Source organism: Phaenicophaeus curvirostris, chromosome 1 (genome assembly GCF_032191515.1).
Source record: "Phaenicophaeus curvirostris isolate KB17595 chromosome 1, BPBGC_Pcur_1.0, whole genome shotgun sequence".
Classification (NCBI taxonomy): Eukaryota; Metazoa; Chordata; class Aves; order Cuculiformes; family Cuculidae; genus Phaenicophaeus; species Phaenicophaeus curvirostris.
This window is the reverse complement of record NC_091392.1, coordinates 158,767,349-158,786,613: the sequence shown is the minus strand read 5'-3', so window position 1 is coordinate 158,786,613 and position 19,265 is coordinate 158,767,349. Positions and strand designations below refer to the sequence as shown.

The window sequence follows — 19,265 nt, the reverse complement described above, 5'->3', positions numbered from 1 at the left end:
GTTACACTGCATATAAAAATCAGAAATTAGCATTTGAGGTGTCCATTCCCAATACAACTCCAAAATGAACTCAGTCAAATAAATATCAGCTTGGCTTGTAAAGGAATTTAGTGTAATGAAACACATGGAAAATGAGAAAAACAAATCCTCGTTTTGATTCACAAGGCAGATGTGCATACACTTGAGCTAACAAAAGTGATCTGAGAAGGTTTTAATAAAAATAAACACAGGTAGCTGTAATATCTAGGCACAAGTAGGTACAATATACGTTAATGCCAGGCCATTTCACAAGAAGATGCTCATACTGCACTGACAGATCATACTATGTCAACTCAACACAGCAGGAATTGCAATCCCCCTACTCACCCATGCCCACGTTTGGTTTGTCTTTTGCACTGGTTCCAGCTCCCCAACATCAAAGTATATGGATGAAGCTTGTAAAAAGGTCTCAAGACAGAATTATATCTCTCTTCCCCACTGAAGCTGCAGCAGGGAACCAGCAAAGATCTTAGGTGCTGCTCTCCCCTCCTCATCATCATCAGTTTGTCTGATAAATGATACTAGTTTTCCCTCTGATTTATACTAGTCAGTTGTTTTCATTTCAGCAAGTCTTGCTTTTAATATCTATTAATATTATATAAAGAAAACACACTGAAAACACATATATTAGCCATTTAAATACTCATTTTTCCCCAACAGGAAAGGGTCTATGGGCCGGCACATTAACGTCCTCCACAGCACAACACACACTGCCTCTTGCAGGGAAAAGCAAAAGGCACACTACTTTCCAGGACCACACTACTTTCTCCCCGACTCTACAAGGCAGTATCTTTTTCTCCCCCCAAGGAGTTTCTTTCTCTTGAGCCTCTCAGACCTCCATGTAGCTGGCTCACACACTTCTGAAAATCACTCCTTAAAAGAAAAACCCACCTCCCTTTAAGCACCTGCTTGAGTATAATTTCAGGAAACTCATTCCTGACTCAGGCTAATCCTTCCTGGCTAGTCATCTTCCCTTTCCTTCCCAACTCACTATTATCCTCTAATTGTTGATTTGATCCCTTACGTCCCAAGTCATTGCAGTTCTTTCCCCATTCCTGTGCAGGACTGGTTCAGCAGGAATCCCTAGGATGGTTAACACCTGGTCAGCCTTATGTCAGTTTATGAGAAAACCTCATTTCAAGTAGAAGCTCAGGGCAGTAGTTTTGGCTTAGAGAAGGCAAGGTTTTACTCTTTTAATAAGGTGTAAATCTAGAAAAATTACTGCTTTTTATATAATGTAACAGTTATTGAGGTTTTTAGTCATTTACTGTGGTTTAACCTTAGACAAGATACCTGTTGGGGAGACGGAACTCAAAAAATGTTAAGTAGCTGCATTTTCTTTCATCTTTCTGGAAAGCAAACAAAACTATAAGCTGATGAATGGCCATTTGAAACAGATGTTAATGCGATACTAAATGAGACAAAAATCACTGATGCAGTCAGCAAAGGCTCTCTGTGATGTACAGTCATCAGGCAACACTGAAACAGGCACAAACCTAAATTGGCTTTGCCTACACAACCAATACATGGTTCATTATTAATTTTAATGTTCTTATCACACCCAGTTGGGTTAATTGAATGTAACAATGATCACATTCCCCCAAACTGTACCAAAAACATAGATGGCCTTTGAGGCAGGTACTAGCAACATTCAAAGGAAACACTCAAGATGCTTTCACAGAAAATTTTACAACCTGTACTTGCAAGGTGAAGTACCTGTTACTGGCAGAATGTAAGGAGAGGCCGTCCAGCACATTAAAAAAACAGTTAAAGCCATCATTTGGCTCGATTCGCAACACATTCCAGGAACCCCATAAACAAAGACAACATGTGCAACGTTAACTTTCTCTTTTATGCTGACAGCTTTTTTTCTGCTGTATAATGACCTTCCTGCACAGTGTGTGTTACCATAAAAAGAAACAGAGCCCAGTAAAATTAGAGGAACTGCTTAATATCAAAACGTTTTATCTGAGGAAGACACCACCGCCAGTATAAATATAAAAAGCACAAGAATTGAAAAGTATTTGTTTTGCTGTCTCTTCTTTAAGTTTGGATTGTTCAAACAAACCTAGCTCAAGTTTTCAGTTACTCTGCACTAGACGGTCCTCTCAAAGGCTGATATGGTACTCCAGAGAATGTGAACTTGGCTCCAATTTCAGACAATTTTCATCTTCTTCTTTTGACAAAGAGAAAACTATCGGAATGCTTTGTCTGCAGCCAAGAATTTGGATATGAAAGACACACCGTAAACAAGTCACCAAAATGGGCCACCACTACAGAGACTGTAGTGCACACTTTTTTTAAAAAAAAAAAAGCTTCTCTGGCCCAAAGGACACTGTTTTATTTTACAAGCAGAATGCTAATGTGAAATTTTAGTTAGAGATTATCTCTCTCATCTAAGTACAAAAGAAAAGCTACATGCATTTTTGATAGACAGAGCCTAAGTTTGCTATTTTGTTTGTACAAAGAAAAGTAAAAATGAACCTAAAACAAGAACCTCACAGCTAGTAAAATAGCTCACAGCTTGGTAAAATGCTGCACCAAACTGAATTAGTCTTTTACAGTTTTATTGGAACTACTACAGAGAGCCAACAACCTTTATTCATAGCATTCGTCTTTCTATCTGCATTCCCAGAATGAAAACTGAAACTTTACAAATATCATTGCTTTGCACCAAAGGCACACAAGCTTCTACCATGGCAACTATCCCACAAAACTCAGGCAAGGATAATCACAGCTCCCTAGGTTTATTATCTTTTATATCAGGCAGGCATTCAAAAGCACTACAGCTGCCTGGCAGCTACAGCAGTTATTATCCTCACCCAAAAGAGTTTGAATTTTAGCCTCGTACATTCAGTAAAAATACATTTCTGAAAATCAGAGAATATGTCAGGCAAAAACTGACACCAGCTACAGTACAGAGCTCCTTGCTCTGCAAGGTATATACAGCATATACGAGAATGGAGCAATAACTTGGCAATGCCAGGGAGACTTCACTGAACATGCCAGTAAAGTCTCCCTAAGCCAGCCAGAAACCCAAGGGAAGGAAATGAGAGTGATTATATACAGCTGAGCAAGCACAGTACAGAGAGTCCTAAATCAGTGATATGGTGTTCGCTGCTGGTGTTCTGTGGTAAAAATGTTTACCATCTGTGTAACTCTCTCTTTGTTATGGACACTAATGGAGCCTTCAAACATAAAAGCATGGGGGTGGGGAACAAAAACACGATTAAACCCAAGTACTTTAAAATCACTTTTAGTTGTATATTACATAAGGAAATCCTGACACTAAATGAAAAATGAATCAAAATCAAAACAGTGCAGTTTCAGGCTAAGCTCAGAAGGGCTACACAGAGCTGGGTTACTCTGCCCTGGAGGTCCTAGACAGATCCTTTAGGTACTGAGAAGAGGATCTAGTTTGGATGTGAGAGCAAGGTATGCTCCAATGGCTGCAAAGCCTTTCAGCCCCATCCTCACACTGAGCATGCCTGTGGCAGTGAGTTTCCTAGGAAGCAGCTGTGTTTGTATAAAGCTTTTCTGCAGAGGAACTTCTCTGCTGCTCATCTCCCACTGCAGAGCAGCCGTGATGGCCCAGGGAGTAAGACAGTCTGTAATGAAATTGAAAACTAATATATGCCATTCGGTTTGCAGTCTGTGCATAAAACCAAGCATCTGATTTGCTTGTGCATCTCACATCGTCATATATGAAAGCAGGTGGAAATTACAGACCCCAGCCTCACTTTCATATTTTTAACTCTGCTCTTCAAAATCTATGTAAGGGAAAGGAGTTCCAGTGACCTGATACCTCCACTACACCTCAAGTAATTGCCTCACCACTGTCTTCTGATAATGCCTTCCTCCCTCGCTGCCCAGAATGACACTGCAGACCATCTGTAATAATAGGAGTCCACCCTGCTTCCTTGAAGCCCGAGGAAGAGAGCTTGGCTCAGACTGCCCTACTACCACATAACGCAACTAGCTATTTGGGCACCTATTCTCCAACTCCCAGTACATCCAAATTCTTTGGCAGACTGTGCCCAGTTTCAAAGGTTGTCTGTAATTTGAGGCTAGCAGCATATGCACACAGCACAGCCCCAAAACAACGCAAGATCATCTGTCAGTAAGAATAATGCTTTTTCAGATGAGATGTTCCAGGTAAGCTGTTACATCTTTCATGTTACTGGTGCTGGTATGAATGTTACTCTAGCAGAGCAGGAGTGGACATCACGAAGCACAAATCAAGCCAGGAAGAAGAAATGAAATCGTAGTTTGCTTTATCTACAGCAGGAGGGGCCTCTCAGCAGTCTCTCAATGGTGAAAGTAATTTTGGAACCGATTTGTGCCACCTGTAACATGACCAAAACTGAAATACCACATGGGTTTGAAAAAAGCTTCCAGAGATGGCACAAAGTTGAAGGAGCTTTCCCACTCGAAAAGAATACAACTGAATCAGTCTCTAGCCTAAAATTCACCACTGCTTATGCATGGTCGAAGCAGATGAACCACTGAGGGTGGATCAGCCAGTGATGCATTGGTGAAAACTCCTTCCTGAACTCCATGGAACTCAGTGACTTTTGGTTCCTTATTCCTCTCAGCAGGTGCTCTACAATCAGAGTTGAAAGTGAAAAGGGTAAAAGGTGCTGCTTGCCACAAGTAGAGCTGCTTCTAGAGTGCACCAAATAACAATGTAAGAAAACCTGCATGGACACGAGCCAGCAATCATAATCCTAACAATAAAGGAAAACTACATAACTAAAAGAGCAAAGAACAACCCACTCACCCTTCAGATTACAGAGGAAAATTAATCAGACAGCATCGATACTACTTTCCTAATTCTTACCTTCTCAGTGAACCTTCATGTTACTGAGGTATGTACCCAAGATTCTTGAAGTCATTCACTTTTTCTCTCTGTAATAATTTACCTGTCATCCAAGAGAAAAGTGGTGAACTTGCACATATGTACGAAAAACAAGCCTTTACTTTTAGCATTTAACCATGACATGGTTATAAAAGTGTTTACTGTGCAAGGGCTGGAAGGGGAAGCCCTCTGTTTTGCATATAAATTCCCTTTGCTTGACACTTTGGCTCTGATACTGTTTCCCGCATACCTTACAGATGTTTCTATTAAAATCTATTCCTTCAGGGTACTAATAGTAGACTATTTGAGAGCTCAAATCATCTCTGATGATAATCTCTTTTTAACCTTTTCTACAGCTTCCATCACTGCTTTCCCACTGGATTTCAATAGGTTAAGAGACATCAACCTGTCTCTTGATCTTCAAAACTCTACAACACTACCAGTGCATTCTGCTCTGCAACTGTGTTTCCACCACAAGTACCCATCTTTATTCAGATTAGAAACGGAAGTTCTGACCTCTCCTCAATGAGATATTTCTCACTGCAGTCATACAAGCCCTTGTAAAGAGCGGTTATTCCCTTTTATATTCAGCATTAGCTCAGACCTGGGACTGCCTGTCCTGATTTTCTTCATCCATATTACTTCTGTGTCACGGCCCAGTAAAGCTTTCAGGGACACCCAAAAATCTGCAAAATCACTGAACAGATGGTCAAGATGTGGAGTTGCCTGTGTTAAGAGATATTCAAAAGGCAACGGGACACAGCCCTGATTAGCCTGCTTTAGTCGACCCTGCTTTGGATGGGTCAGGGATGTGTGTGGTACCTTCCATTCTCAAATATTCTATGACTACAAGAGTCTTCTCTGGCCTCTAAGAGCGCAAGTGTGATTATACATTTACTTCCCATTTAATGTTGCATTCCTCTTTGGCTATTTAAAACAAATTAGGAAACAGTAACATTCTGGGTTTTCATTTTGCCAGCAGAGTGGTAGGAAATATTTTAAGGGTGCAGAAACTCAGTGCCTCTCTTGCATCCCGAGATGCTTCCCAACTTCTTAAAGTTATCTTCTGCTTTACAGGAAATATTAGCACAGTTTGTGCCTCATAAAAAACACCACTTGATGCAATAAACCAGGATATTTCCATCACCACACACTCCTTTTCTCAGTCGGTGTGTCAAAAATGAACTGTGGGACAGATGCCTTTCAGTATGTAGCTCTGATCTTCTTAATGCAGTGTCCAGATCTGGCCTTGGTACAGTGACCACACATTGGGTTGTTCTGTTTGCTGAGTATTTGCTAAATGCTAACAGCGGGCTTGGAACTTAGAAGGCTAAGGGAGGGCTTCCCTACGGCTCTTTTATAACTAAAAGATAAACCTAGGAAGAAAAAAACATAATAACACAGAACCCTCACAAAAAAAACAAGGAACGCCCAAAGACTTGTAACAGAACACTAGTATAAGTAGATCAAATGCAAACATCTTTGTTTTTCCTCACATGAAGACTGACCTCGAAGACAGCAGCGAGAGCTGGTTCTGAGGGCATGTGAGGAGAAATCGCTCTGAAGTAGGGAAGAGAAGGAGGTAGCAGTGGAAACACAGGACATCACTACAGCTTACCTACCCACAGGGCTTTTCAGCCTCGATGGAATATTCCCACATCCCGTTCAGCGCTGCTGTCTCACACACACCAAAGATCTCTGGCACAGGGGCAGTTTGTTTTCACTGTCCTTACAATTGAGCGGGCCTTTTCTTCTCATCCGCGCTGCCCTGACCTCCCTTTTCTCCCTCCCCTCAATCAAACAATTATCATCCGATGCAGGAAGAACCTTGTTGTGGTTCTGCTGCTCATAACACAATTTGCTATGCGAATGCTTCCTGTGCACCCTGCCAACGTGGCATCTCTCCAAGACGTAAGACTGGTGTGTGAGAGATGGTCACACAAGCACGATACTTCCTACTACAACTGCTCTGCCCTTCACCTTCCTTCGCCTCACGGTGGGCAAGGGCTATAAATATCAACTGGCATGAATGAAATTAAGATGGAAGCTGCCTGTTTCTACCAGGATGCATCTTTACAGCAGCGCGGATTGTTGTCTTGTTGCACAAGATCTTTGTTAAATCTTCACTAACGTGATTTTCAATGTACTTTACACAGAAAAGAATGTATGTGAAGCTTTAGTTTCATAAAAAGTGAAATAAATTGTCTGTTCCGGCTTGGTAAAGCCAGTTCCCCTGTTACTTGCACAAAGCCTTAAATGATCATCAGGCAAAATCTGCAAAGCTTTGAAATACCAACTGAAGGCTAATAGCAGTTTTTACAAGCAATGAATAAACTGGACCCAGACACTGTGAGATACACAACAGGGATAAAGAAAAGAATTTCTTCTTACATGAGTCCCTGGTGTTCCCCGTCTGTAATACTTATATCTTAACTTCAGTAGCTGTATGACTTCCTGATGCATATTCTTCTATAGTTTTTCTTACCCTCATACTTCTCCTAAATAATACTTATGGAACAACGTGAGAGTTAATGTCAGATTAATACTAGCACCTCTCTTCTTGACCCATGTACCGCTCTAGCAAAAAAAAAAGTATGCCTGAAAAAAACTTGACACACAAAAGACACACGAGAAGCAATCTGAGAAAAGACTGAGACGATAAATATGGCAGAAAAAAAATAAAAGATGACTAGAAAGAACAAATGGAATATCAGAAAAAAGACTTGACATGGCATAAGACAAAATAATATAAAGCTTTGGTGATGAAGACTGAACTTCATGTATAAGGCAATAAATCCCATCAAAAGACACAACACAGAAGCAGACCATTTTAAAGAAAGCATGATTGAACACACATTCTGGAGTCCATGAAAGGCATCTGGAAAGAGGAACTGAAACCAATTTTAGTTAAGAGACAAATGCACAGGCAAGGGGTTCATCTGTGGGAACAAAAAAGTATGGAACACAAGTAAAAGCCAACTGAGCGCATGATGACAGCACTTAGAGCCTCACACTGGCTTCCTACCTGCTTCAAAGCACCGTGCAGTGTGTGTTAAGTTTGACCTCTGACATGGTCTGAGAGTTGGCCTTTCCCCCAGTGATGGTGCTAGCAGTAGAGAGATTTTAGCCAAAAGGCAATGAAACAGAAAAGTCAAAAAACTAGAGCTATTTCATCGGTTTGTGAATTTAATTACATATCCTTCTGTTTACTCTTCTTTTGTCAAGTGTTACGGTGCTTTAACAATGAGAAAACAAAATTCACTAAAGTAATTTACAGGAATCTATTTATTTGAGCTTAGGAAACAACCCACAGTCATAATGAGCAGTGTGTTGCAATATTTTCACTATTTAAGACAAGAAGTGAAAAATACCAAACACATCTAAAATTGCATTAGGGATTTGTGCAGACAGAAGGTAATTACACAAAGTGGACTTTGGCCAAGACTTCAGAATATGAAGCGATCTCAGAACCTTGTGGAAATTACCATGGGATCTTTAATGATAAGTGGCGCAAATCTTCATTTTAACTGTCCTAAAGAAGATGACTCCTCTAACTGCTCATTGTCCCTTTGCTACGTGGACTCACAGCACCATCGTACTCCAAAATTAGATGGCATGTCCAACACTGTGACACACAAGTGGAAACACAAAAAACAAACAAAGAAAACCAAACCCAAAGCACAGTTTTTTTAAAAATCAATCAGGAGTAGACCTCTCGAGTGTTTCACATGCATAGAATTATTTGCTTCCCCCTCTGTCTGATTTATTTCAGATTTTAGGTCAACGCTATGACAATCAAAGTATGCCAACATAACCTTCCCTTTCTTAATTAGCATTTAACAAGAAGTTTGTCATCCTCTAGAAATATTTCCTTCCATAAGGGAGAATAACCTTGAACAGAAACAAAACTAAGCTGAGGAGAAGAGAAAAACAAAACTGAAGCTCCCAATATATTTACATGCCTTTAAAATACATTTGTTTACATACCCTTAAAATTGAAATAAAAAGACCTAAATAAAAATGTACTTCATCTCCCAGAAGCAAGCAGAGCACTGTATCTGTATTCATAACTACTCTGGGGAAAACCAACCACAAAGAAAGTCGCTCTTTTGCACATGCTTCCTACCATGGACCACGTGCTCATGAAACTCATTGTTTATCTAGTCTGGAAACAAAAAAATGCCATGAAAAAGCAATCATAAGGCAGATGGCCAGTTTCACTAATCTGACCCTATTTCTTCCAAGTAAATCTAGTCGACTGTTACAATAGTGATGCCCCAAATAATCCATCATTCCTATAATACTTAGATTTGCATATTTAGGTTAGAAATGCCCAGCATATCTGGATTAAGATTTTTCTCCCCAGTAAAACAATGCTTTGTCATAAATTCTGCTCAAGAGATCATGTTGATTCTTAAACCAGACGTGTCCACACACTGAAAACCCGAGTGGAAGCAAACTTGCAAAACATTCTTACCAATGCTCCCCTCTATAGCCAAAATGTCTTTGGAAGTTCCGTTTTGCTTTACCTAAACACAACCGTAAAGAGTGACAAATGCAAAGAATCTCTCTGTAGCCGCCCCCATGATAACAGATGACAAGATGCAGCACAAGCTTCATCTCTTGCTAATTAAACGAATCAATTAAGAGACTATTGTTGCAACTGTGTAACTGCTGTTCTACAGTGGCAATAACAACCCCACGGGGAGGTCTTTTACTACATTAAAATGCTGTCCTCCACAACTCCATTTGATATTATTAGAAACAGTTATTTGCGTCTTGCTGTCATATTAGTAGCAAAGGCAAATTATGGAAATATGCAGACCAGAATGGTCCCAGTATGAGATCAGGTTTGGGTTTCAGCCTCCAAGGGAACAATTGCTGAAATTCCAAAGTTCCCTAAAGTTCTTTAATGGAACTGATAAATCTATCAGCACAGCATCCATTTAGATTCTAGGTAAGGGTCACATATTTGCATACTTTCCTGCTAAGCTGATACAATTCAACTAGATAAATTATCATATTAAGTTTACCCTCCTGAGTTAAACTGATGGAGTTCAAAATTGTTTTCGATGGTTGTCATTAATCGCTGTTACATCCTAAATGCTCACTTTGAAATCTAATTGTGCTGGTGTACCAAGGGTCATATTAATAGCATTTTTAATGTTAAATCTTTGTAAAACATGTTTATTTTACTGATATTATCACTGAAGCCTAGAAGACTAATGAGGAACAAAGTGTATTTATTATCAATAAAAACTTCATTTAAAATTTACATTCAGAGACTTCAGTTAGCTTTACTAACTTCATCATGCCTTTGTTTCATTAAGTTTCCTGGTTAAGCTTCAAAGCCATATAAATTAATACCTCCTAAACAGTTCTTGGGTATATGCCAAAGTTGCAGCCATCAAAAAACTGTTTAAAAACACGGGCTACACATATGTTTATTACTTGGCAGAAAACATCATCTTCAGAAGAAAACACCAGATCTTCACTATAAGGTAACAGTCTTGATACAGTTAAAAAAAAGAAACAAAACAAAAACCAAACAAAGCAACTAATAATTATTCCAACACTAGTAAATCTTACTCTACCCAAGGAAATTACTTGTGTTATCCTTGGGTAACCTGTCCACTCGTGGTCCAAAAAGTAACAGGCAAACCAATCAAGTTCAGTCCTCATCCTTAAAGCATTACTGAGCTCAAAAAGAAACTTGTCAATTGAAGCATGGAAAATCAGAAATCCTTACTTTTACATTTGGTTATTTCCAAGAGATAATGGGCATAGTTTCTTATATGCAAAGCCTACAGATAGCACACGCATTACAGAATCCACTAACATTAAGGATGTTCATGGGAATTCTAACTTACATATGATGTTATCACACATTTTTTCTCTGCAAATTAAAACTTTAATTGAAAACAGAAGGCCAAGATGCAAAAATGAACAAATAAAAAGCAAAACATTGTATAACAATAGCCTATTTCCAGCTTGGTCTTGCCACAAAAAAAAAGCTTGCAATCCAGATTTCTGCCTCTCAGTCCCCATCCCCAACTCATTCCATCTAATTATCCCGTTTGCACCCACACACACTATTTTAACCAACCAATTTCAACTGAATTTGAAGAAAAGGTAGATAAGTCCAAGTACCTAAGTACTGTAGGAATTATGTTTCCACAAATCTGAAGAGCACTGGCTGCGTTAAGGAAATAAGATAACTTCATGCATGGGGAATTTGGCAGCAGCCAGTCGGCCATCCAGCAAGTTCACCTTGGCCATCCAACAAGCATGTCACCTTGACGCCACCATCTCTTGCTCAAGGAAGTCTCAAGCAGAGCCTACAAGTTGTTCTGTGGGAAGCTGTGGCACTTCTGGTTTCTTTCAAGTCATGGAAGCAAGATTCAAAAGGAACTCCAAGTTTGCTTATTTCTTTCTCCAAACGAAACCCGAGTATTCCAAAATAATCTCAGTGATCATGAGCCATGGCTTTTGGTAACATGGTTATTTCTAAATCTCTTGGGTGCTTTTGAATGTGCCCCAAGTGGAAGGCTCTAATACATTCACTATACCTTCTGCTTTAAAACACAGATACATCTAATAGATCTGAAATCAGAACAGTCTGTGCAGCTGTATGGTTGCACCCAATCACCCACATCATTCTCACTGATCAAACCTGAAGTATTACTACTTTCACAAGTGAAATCCTTCTTGCATGAATTACTTCTGCAGAACACTGCATAAGTTTGTAGCCAGCCTCAGGATTCCCACCACTTATGCTCAAAAGGGACTTGTGAAAGTTAATACTTCCAGAATCAACTGTTTGGGGTTTTTTGCTAGTAACAACTACTGCGCTACTGAAATGCCGCTGACAATAGCTCCACTACTAGAAGCACTGTGGTTCACGATGCCTCTGAAGCTGCGTGGAAAGAAAAAATCTACACAACAGTAGAATTCCCTTTAGATCAGCAGGGACCCTAATCTTAAGGCTTGTGAAAAGGAAAAGTAGGGGGGAAAAAAAAGGCATTTAAAAAAAAAGACATTAGCTTGCAAATTAAACACCTACTGGACCATATTTTCTTGTGGTTAATACTCTACATATTCCAATACCAACAGCCTTTGTAACCTCTGCAGGGTTTCAACCGATGTTTGAAAGTCTGCATAAATCTTCAGTATCTAGTTGCAAAAGTGTCACATACAGAAAGAGGAGCAGAAAGAAAGAAAACCTCTTAAGAACTGCAATGATTTGTAAGGGCGAAGGAAGCAGGTTGTTCAACATTTGTCACTGTGAGCTTAATCAAACTCATACAGTCAAAGCTTCCATTTTTATTGCTACTTAATTGGTCTTCTAAAGAATGGCAGAGAGAAAAGAAAAAAAGGAGGAAGCTATCTGGAAGCTGATGAGATCACATACAGACTGAAAAGCTCCAGGACAATCTGTAAGCCTCAGCAATGGGACAGAAAGCTGGAAGCTGTTGAAGTGAAAGCAGATGAGTCATGGCAAGAGGGAGTGGGAAGTGAAATCAGCAGTGAGAAGTAAAGTTAGTATCCTGACATATAGCTCCTAGGATGACCTTAGATACATAAACGATGAACACACAATAAGCCAAGACACAAAGGCAAAGATTTTGAGGACTACCTCTACATAAAGATCTCAACCTCTGATCATCTTCATAAACAACATACAAGGTCCAACACAAAAAACCCAAGACTGTGCCTATAACACTTTTTATTTAGCAAACTAAGAAAGTTAACTACTATCACCTTCTGAGTTCCCTTCTGAGCTGACATACAGCTGCACACCATGCTGACAATGTTCAAAGCAATTCTGCAGGTTTTCTGAAAGGCTGTAGAGGATCTCCATCAATTTTGCTTTCACATCTTCTACACCTACTCTACATAAAATGGGTTCCTTTGAGTCCCAACTTGATCTTTGTGATCTCTTCACCATAAACCTCCCTCAATAATCAAAAAGTTTCCATCATGATTTCTTCAGTTTCCCAAGAAACTGGATATTAACTCACTGTTTACTCTTGTACACTAACATTTTCCAAGCGAGGGTAAGAAAATATTTATATTTGAACATGCATCCACTAAGTGAAACAATCAAGCTGAGCCTTGTCTCACTGTGACAGTTTAGAACACATTCTGTAACCATCTTCTTTGTCTCTCCCCTTCCACTCTTGGTTCCCAAGCTACAGCATCAGTTTTGAGGTTTTTGTGTCAGACTTCGTACATAACTAATAACCCTGATTGTGTACGAAAAATCCTTTTACCAATCTACCTGGAAGTAGCTAAATAATAATCAAAAAGTCATTGAGTGATCACAACTGTACTAGAACACGTGCCAATTATGCTAAAGAGCATGGCCGGGGCTTGACAGAGACTAGTTTTGCTAAATGCTGTGTTGTCAACCTGGAGTTTGCAGATCTGGTTGTGGCAGTGGGTCTCTGGATTATTTCAACTGGGTCTGCAATATACTTATCAACATGACTAACATCTGACACATACATGTTCTTTCATCCTTTCCCAGGGGAAAGAAGTAACTGTTTTTCTCTGTGTTGCTGCTCTGAAGTTGGAGAACATAAGATCAAAAAAATGGCACAAATGTTGAACAGAAGACAGTGACATTTCCCAGTAGGGCCAGGGACTTCTTGCTGGACTGCCTCTTTCAAACAAAGTGTTCCAGACCATCACTGTTAAGCATGGCCTGTAGCCCAAAGCTGACAATGACATAACAGATGTGATGGAGCCAGGCCACTTATTAACCGAGCATACAGACAGTATTTCTTTATTTTAAATTCTACACACAGACTGTTATGTACAGTCTAGAATACGTTTAATGCTTCTATAATAATCTAAAGTTCCCTGTATACTTAAAGCTTTTTTAGCGTTATGGGCTGCATGCCCAGATGTATTTCATTGCTGAAGTCCAGCTGACAGAGGAGTGAATAACCAGCAAATGCCCCATCACTGGGCCAGCAAAACACATTCCTCTCATGTAAGAGAACAGAAGGTGGAATGAAGAGAAATGATAGAAACTGGAGGCCAACTAGAAAGTGAGGAATGAAGGGTGCAGGGCTTTAGTCCTGTGAAAGACTACTCAAACATACAGGCTTTTGAACTGCAGAGGCTGAAGCAGAATCTCTGTGTATATATCTTAGTATTTCTCTATACATCTTTATGTTTCTTATAAACCTAATTCTGTCAGCTGCCTACAGGTGGGAGACAACCCATACAGGACTGCTTCCTTGTTTCATGGTTCTCTTGCTTTTGGGCACAGTTTTGGACATTAATCTGAAGCATGGATTATCTTGTTTCCTTTTTCTTTGTACAATAAATATACTGCACAATAAGATTCCTTGGTGTTATAGTTATGCTATTTATAAATACACTATCTGATTAGTTCTAGTTTAAAATAACAGAATAGCAGGACCCCGTGAGCACGTGACATGTAGTCATGTCCACAAGAGAGGATCAATGAATAAAAACTCATATAAGTCTCAATTACAGCAATACACCACAATCTGCTCTGAAATAATTTAATTAGGACTCAAAATGTTATCACCCCAAGCAAATTAAACCAAATCAGTGTAGTTTCCCATTTACCAATCACTTCTTTCAGCTAAAAGTATACAGAAATTGCTTGCTCCTTGGGGAAACATCTTTGTATGTTCTCCAACAGCGCAACTCCTATGTCGGATCTGAGACTTGTAACTCTCTAATGAAAAACAATTCAGAGGAAATAAGCTATCTAATGACATTACAATTTGGAAAAAATGCTCAAGGAGCAAAGAATTTCTACTCATGATCAGAAACAAACAAATATGTTATTACAAATCCACATAGACCCCCAAATGATGCTAACGGTGTGCACTCAAAGCTATGATTTCACTGGGGAAAGCAATGTGTTTTTTTCCTGTTGTCTACTAAAACAACAGAAATATGCTACTGAACACTAGCAGAAACATTTGTCCTACTGTCTGCGTGTTTACCATATGATATGCAGCAGAATTCATATTAAGCTGTGGTCTTTCTGCTGCAAAGTAGTTTTCTCTGTCCTTCACCTAGCTAACTGGGACAGCAAGGATGTTTCTAATAGAGGAGCATATCTTTCACTTCTCCTCTGAGCGTCAGCCGGCTTCCTGAAGCAAGGACTTGTGTTTTACCAAAAACCAGTAGCAGGATTGTTTCTACTGTCCAATGTCAGAAAATCGAGTGAAGCCATTTATCGAAGCTGACGCCCTCCTGACAAGCCAGAGAGCTGTGCTCCTTTATCAGCTGGTTCTAAAAATACGTTCTGATGGACAGGTCAGCGGTGTGTACACTCAGTAGCATCATGCCGCCTGCCACCACTGAAGCATCATCAACATTTGCCCCTGTCAAAAGTAACACAGAACGCTCAAAGCTTTCTGTAATGTTTTCTATTATGAAAAAAAGCGCAGAGCGGTAATTTCATAAGCTGTTTCTTACATTAATAACAATAAGAAATACATAATGGTGAGCTCAAAATGTATTTCCAGGATCTTTATTAAGATGATATTCTTTTCTTTCTTTGAACATTTATTCTTGTGCATGTGTACTTATAAACATGCAGATACGCACATACAGACGGTGTATCTATATATTTGTAGGGGATATCCTTGTAAGGAAAAGCCATCCCTCCCCCCACATTGCCTAGCTTGAGTGTATTAAGTTGAAACCAATGAGTACAAGGATGTTAGAAGAGCAAAAGACAAATTAAATAAAGACAAGGACTTAGGGGAAAGGAGAAGGACAGTAGGTTAGAGGAACTGTTAGGAACACAGGTGCAGACTCTGACTTGGATTCTATGGGAAAATTGCTATCAGAGCAAACCCTGGGAAGCAGACTTCATTATTGCTTCTCCACCCCGCTCACTGAAGTTCTCTCTCTGGATTTGATCAGCAAGATATGTGCATAATTTATATTAAATAAAAAATGGTGGTTAGCATACTACAGGCTTTTCTTTTTAGTTCTCTTGAGAATTTTAGTTGTAATCACATAATTGATTTCCCAAAATACATAGGATCCAAGAAACACACATAAGCTAGTCAGTAAGATGTGATATATATTACAAGCCATTAGCTGTTTCATCATCAGTTTTTTTAATGCTAAAACCCACATCAATACTATACCCTCTTTTGTTTTCTGCTGTTGCACAAGGCCCAGCACAAGAGTTCTAGTCTGTGAGACACTGAAGCACTTCTAACTTATGAATACAAAATGTTTTCATATCTAACTTAATGGCAAATTCAATTTTTAATGTCACTAAATGCCCAAATCAGAATTTTCTCTGCTACAGCACCCACTTACAGGGGATCACTTAAAATCTTTTCAATATTATGTTACCAAGTTGCATTTGCATTTTGATCTTATTTCTTGGAGTACTGTTTTCTTCCCACACCAAGGCTATCAGATCAGTCAGCTAGCAGCAATCTCACATATGCAGGATGATGTGTCAGCTCTGCAGTCGCATTACAAATGTGACAGTGCAGAAAAACTTTTATTTTGTGTCTTATTTACAACTGCTGCTCTGCTTGATATTGAATAGACAAATAAATGTTGATGCATATGTAGAAATATAACCATAGAAGCAAAAAATATTATGGATGCTTTTCATCTCTTAAAAATAACATGCATGTCCACAGGTGTTCTTGCTAAGTTTACTCTTACTGTGTTTTCCCTCCCAAAAAATAGCTTCATGTGACTTGCAGAAGAACTAATCAGAAGTAAGTAAAATGAAAGCATCATCATATGCAACCTTAATCTACTTTTGTCCAAAACAGTGCACAGAGATGTCAGGACTAAATTCCAAAGGGAACATTTCATTCCTAGGTTTTCCACTGTTAATGTCATAACAGGCAAACCTGTTGTTAGCAATTGCGATGACTTACTTGAAAGGATACTTCAAATTTATCTCATTTTCAGAACTACTTTTAGGGGCATAAGGAACTTGGAAAAATTCAATGACTGCATTTTAATCATGTGATTACATGTCTGTTTATAAGCATCCATCATCTAACACAGACTTTAAATTTCTACATTATAGATGATTGCTCAAAGTAATAGCAAAAAAAAAAAATCTATTTTATGGAGTAAATTCTGTCCAATGGTGTAAAATCTGATTAGGATTTTAAAACTACTTCTCTCCAACAAAGTCTGGGAGAACCACAGAACAATTTGTATCACTACACAGTCTTTTTATAAAACAGTTACTGACCCACCTCTGGCATGCGAAGGTATGTGGTATGGAGAAGTAACAGAGATCAAAAGGTTAAGGTGGTAGGAAGAGTGGGTTTGATCCTGATATGGATCAAACCTGACTATGTTGCAGTAAACTTACAAATGCACAATCAGTTACTTTTAAATCCCTTATAAACGAAACAGATGCAGACTTGAATCAATTGAAATGTGGAATGCAGATACAGTGCACCGTGCCTGGTAAGTTAGCTTCAGAAATTTACCTGAATTCAGCTGTTAAGTTCAGAATATTTACACATAATACTAACCTTCACAAAAATAAGCAGAAATATGCTGCCAGTGTCATTTACCTATTTTATGTTTAGATTATATTCTTCCACCAACATAATTCTTTATAATAGTTCTACATACTTACCACTGTGCCCAGAAACTGAATGCTGGTATCTCCAGAGGCATTCCGAGAAAGCCGCTGGAAAAAAAAACATATGTAAAAACTCATTAGAAACTTCTCCAGAATTTGAAATGATTCCATTTTCTTTCTGTCACATCACTGTAAAGTAATCAAAACTAATCAAGTACACAAAACTATACATAAAACAGATGAAGTATAACCATTTCCTTCAAGAATTTCAGTACTATAAATCTAATTCATATTTCAGCTCAGAATTAGGTTTTGTTTCAGTCAACTCAATAGAATTTATTTCTGAAGAACAATGAAAACAAATATGGCCAAATATAACACAGAACAACCTTGGGCTTGCAGAAAGACGAATGTCATGAATAATGAGACGTTTGTGATTCTGTATTCCTGTTACTCACATTTAGTATTATCTTCATTCTCTCCTAATGAGAGACATTTTAATCTCTTTTTAAAATGCAAAACTCCAATGATGCTACTTCGAAAACAGGGGAGAAAAAATGACCTTATGAAAATGTCTGGTCACCTACTGTGGTTCAGGAGTTGATTGAAGTTATTAAACAGTTTTCAAATATTACACTGTCAGTAAGCCACAAGACAATGCAGAAGAAAATACATCATTGATTTAACACAGTACTACCCGTAAAATAAATACGCTAAACGCAAAAAAATGTTTCTTCTTGTGAATCATCCCCTTTTTCAAAGCGAAAAGTTTTTTCTCCCTTCTTCTTCCTGTTCTTAAATTATGGCCCCAGTCACAGAATGCAGCCCTAAGACACAATGCCAGGTGCACATTACGAGTACAGAAGCACAGATTTAAGAAGGTGCATATAAGATGCAAACAAAGATCTGCATGGAAATCTTCAGCATTTTAAAGACAATGAATCCTAGGAGCAGGGCTGCAAATCATCTTGAGAGAACTCCTGGTCTAGTATCCCTGGCAGACTCAAAACACACCCTTATCACTCCCAAATGATGAGTTTCCATAACCCATTCTTAAAATCTCACCATTGAAGAGATTTCACAGTCTCCCCAAGCAATTTATCCCAGTGTTCAGCATCCTTACCATTAGGAAGTTTTTTTCCTAACATCTGACTAAAATTACCCTTACTGCAACTGCAGGGCGTTAGTTCTCCTCTTTTTCATCACACACAGGAAACGTAGATTATTCCCTTTCTTTTTAAAGCTACATACAAGTATGTGAACGGCCATTATCACGGCTCCTTTTAGTTTTGTCTTCTCTATGGTAAGTGAGAAAGTGCTATACAACAACAGCTAGATATCCCCCAAAACAATATTAATAGCAATACATCAAATCCGGGGCCCTTTTCAATAACAGTGCATGTTCATCAGCTACACTTTATGAAGTAATAATTACTACACCCCAAACATGCTTATTTTTTGACTTAACAGGTCACACACTGACACTGCAATCTGTACAATCATATGAAAACAAAGGATGATGTGCCAAAGCCTGACATATTTCAACAATAACGATTAATGGAATGGAAAATATGGGAAATTAAATTTCATACAAAACCTGACGTTTACTTTTATAAAGGAAACAGGAATATACACTTTTCCCACAGTCTAGGATAAACACAATCAGGTTTTGGAAACCACAAAGAAGAACAAAGTACCGGCTGCCTACAATGAATGAACTGCATGCCAAAACAAACAAGTCCCAACCACTTGATAAGCTGTCAGAAAATGGCAAGCCGAAAAAAATTA

General features: G+C 38.8%; 1 protein-coding gene across 1 annotated transcript in view; it reads right to left on the bottom strand.

The window, feature by feature from the left end:
* The window catches only part of PCCA (propionyl-CoA carboxylase subunit alpha), a 289,215-nt gene that overhangs the window by 41,443 nt on the left and 228,507 nt on the right, over positions 1-19,265 (bottom strand). The window contains exon 21 of the mRNA XM_069878949.1: positions 17,532-17,585. Coding sequence (XP_069735050.1) covers positions 17,532-17,585 — 54 coding nt within the window. The remainder of the gene's footprint in view (positions 1-17,531; positions 17,586-19,265) is intronic.